The sequence below is a fragment of the Egretta garzetta genome, unplaced genomic scaffold, assembly GCF_000687185.1.
Source record: "Egretta garzetta isolate BGI_Z169 unplaced genomic scaffold, ASM68718v1 scaffold125, whole genome shotgun sequence".
Lineage (NCBI taxonomy): Eukaryota > Metazoa > Chordata > Aves > Pelecaniformes > Ardeidae > Egretta > Egretta garzetta.
Window position 1 is genome coordinate 3261844 of NW_009259877.1, and position 2829 is coordinate 3264672.

A 2829-nucleotide genomic window follows, 5' to 3' on the forward strand; every position below is an offset into this window, starting at 1 on the left:
GCTAGGCAGCATTGCTAAAATAAAGGTCATAATTTTAACTACTAATTTGCCTGAATCAGAAAACACCACTCACACAGGAATGTTTAATTGTTTTTTTCAGATTTACAGCAGGGGAAAAAAGTTCACTAGCACCACAGACCATTCGTAGCCTTCAGTGAATATTAAAAAAATTGATTCTCCCAGTCAAAAACAGGCTCTCACAAAACAATAACCCATCCAACAGATTATACTCTACTTAAGAGTCACCACAGTTGCTAGCAAGCGAACAGGAAAACTAGGTTTTGCATCTATCCAGTCACACGGAATAAGCATTGTAAGAGTTTGATGAAGAAAAAAAATTAAAACAGTAATAATACAAAATAATGAGTACACAATCCAATCAGCCATTAAGACATTTAGGAAAATTACGTAAGTCTTTGCAAACTATAAAAATTGTCTATTTACACCTTAAAAATAAAAAAAATAAACACATCACATGATATCAAACTTTAAAATTAAGAGTTAAGACCATCTTGGTCGTTAATACAAGATGTCTAGAAAGGACAGGGAAGGCTGACTTCATAAGAATAGGGTGGCAAAAATACCTTCTAATGAACGTTGGCTTCCATCACATACTCCACTGGGACTTGTTCCAGCAGCTATTTTAGTCCCATCTGCACTAGTAGCCATTCTTGTATCTACTACCGATCGTTTATTATTTACCTTGGAGACCTACAATCACACAGTCAAATATTACTGTTTTAAAAGAGAAACAACTGGCAAATATAAGATGAACATGACTTATCTTTAAACAGATTAATAAAGTCAATTAAAATAGTTGTAAAACCATCTAGACGAATTTCGCAATTGCTTAGTCCCCCCTAAACTAGTTGAAACCACAATGTTCTAGTATGCATTAAGTGCATGCAGCAATTTATATTTTAAAGATTAACTTAGACAGCTGGAAAAATAAAAAAATTGCCATTTGGAACTGCCAGTGTCCAAGATTAGGCTTAATTTTGTGTCCTTTCCCACTATTTTTGTTTATATCCACAGATTTATATTTTTTTTTATAATCAAACTCTTATGTTTATATCCTCCTTTCCCAATCCAGTAAAATCTGACTTTTTTGCCCCCCTTTTTTGTGCAATATTGCATTAGTAAAGTTTGACAGATAACTGGTCCTATTCTTCACTGAATGGCTGTCACTAATTAATAAACCTCTCAGTTATCAAGCAGTATTGTCTGAAGTAGAATTTGAAAAAAACTTAATGTTTCTCCCCAGCTTAGAACTATCAGACACAGAAAGTTCATTCTGAAACGCTGCTTCTCCTGCAACTTCTTGCTGCCTGCCCCTTCACCTTGATAGCCATCTTGAATTCATTATTAATGAAGGCTGCAAGATCGAAAGCTTAGCTCTGTAGATTCTAAAATAAATTATATTATCACTGTATTGATTTCTATCACTTACACCTAGAGCACCACAAAAACTTACCTGGAATTTAACTCTGTTACGTGGCATTCTTATGGTGCAACAGTTTAGAATTCCAATGCAGAACTGCTGAGTTTTTTGAAACATGCAACTACCCAATCTGCCTTCTTTCAACGGAAGCAACCGTATTTGAGCATTACAAAGACTTTTAGCAGTCCACATTTTCTTAGAAGTGACCCCTGGATCCAGATGATGTGGTAACCAAACTGATAATCTTAGAAGCTGTTTTACCACGGAGTTACAAAGGAAGTATCAATAGATGAGCTTGGACACCATGGAAGTACACAGTAGAAATTTTCTCTTCTAAACATAACCTGTTTAAAAATATTAAGGGAAAAAAAAGAAAAAAAAAGTAGTTGAAAAGTACCTGCACATCAAGGCCCTCTTCACAACCCTCTCAAAATTACCTTTCAAGGGAGCACAACCTAAAACACAGATGCGTTAATACAGTTAATTCATCTGACAATGAAACAGTTCTAGGCAGGACTTTTGTTTGGTAGCTACTGTCTCTCTCACCAGACTCCATCTGGCACCCTGTTCACCACCAACCATAAAGTCATTTGCTCATTTCAGGAACAGGAAGGACTAAAATTGTTAATAACGCAAAGAACAAGTGAACGAACTGTCCCTTATAATTAACAACATGAACATACTGTTTCTTCTACCTCAGCGGAACAACGTGCAAGGAGCGTTCCAGTGACTTCAAACCAACTGGTCACAAAGTGCTGATGTCAAGATCCCTCGAGCATGCTGGCTGGTGCAAGGCAAGGCTTGTAATCTTCTGCATTACAAGGATATTGTAGGAATGACACACAAATCAAATGTAAGCCTGGTTTACACCTAGCAAGACTTTGACTATAAATAATAACATATGGAAATGCACTTGTTCACATGGAAAGAGAAACAGGTTCTTGCCCTACCAGTGCAAACAAACCCAGCGTGATTCTGTGTGGGTAGGTCTCAGAGGTATACTATCAACTTCAGACTTAACCCCAGTCAGCGAGCGAGTTTCAGGTTTTCCACTTTATCTTGTGTGCCACGGGATGAGGCCTACAATGCAATTCGATTTTTCCTCCCTCCGTTTCGCTCAGTAAACAACTGATATAAACAAGCAAAATTGAGCTGGAACTGTGAGACACAATTTTTAAATGGCACAAATGCAACTCATAGAGAGAGTCAACTGACAACTGGAGCGATCACAGCGTTAACAAAAGCCACTGCGTCTTTTAAACTTGTAAACGTGCGACAGAAGGGCGACGTTTTGGCGGGCCGCATCCCCTCCCATTTTAAGCTCAAGCTGTCCCCCCTCCACCTTTCCCCGCTTCCCTCGGCGCAGGCTCCTGCCCCAGACCCTCGCC

The 2829-nt window shown here is 38.3% G+C and overlaps 1 protein-coding gene across 1 annotated transcript in view; it reads right to left on the bottom strand.

The window, feature by feature from the left end:
* PNPLA4 (patatin like phospholipase domain containing 4) overlaps positions 1-1693 on the bottom strand; it is a 22884-nt gene extending 21191 nt beyond the window's left edge. The window contains exons 1-2 of the mRNA XM_009640148.2: positions 1475-1693; positions 585-711 (exon numbers count right to left, since the gene is read on the bottom strand). Of these exons, the coding sequence (XP_009638443.1) occupies positions 585-711; positions 1475-1633 (286 nt within the window). The 5' untranslated portion in view covers positions 1634-1693. The remainder of the gene's footprint in view (positions 1-584; positions 712-1474) is intronic.
* Positions 1694-2829: the final 1136 nt, after the last annotated feature.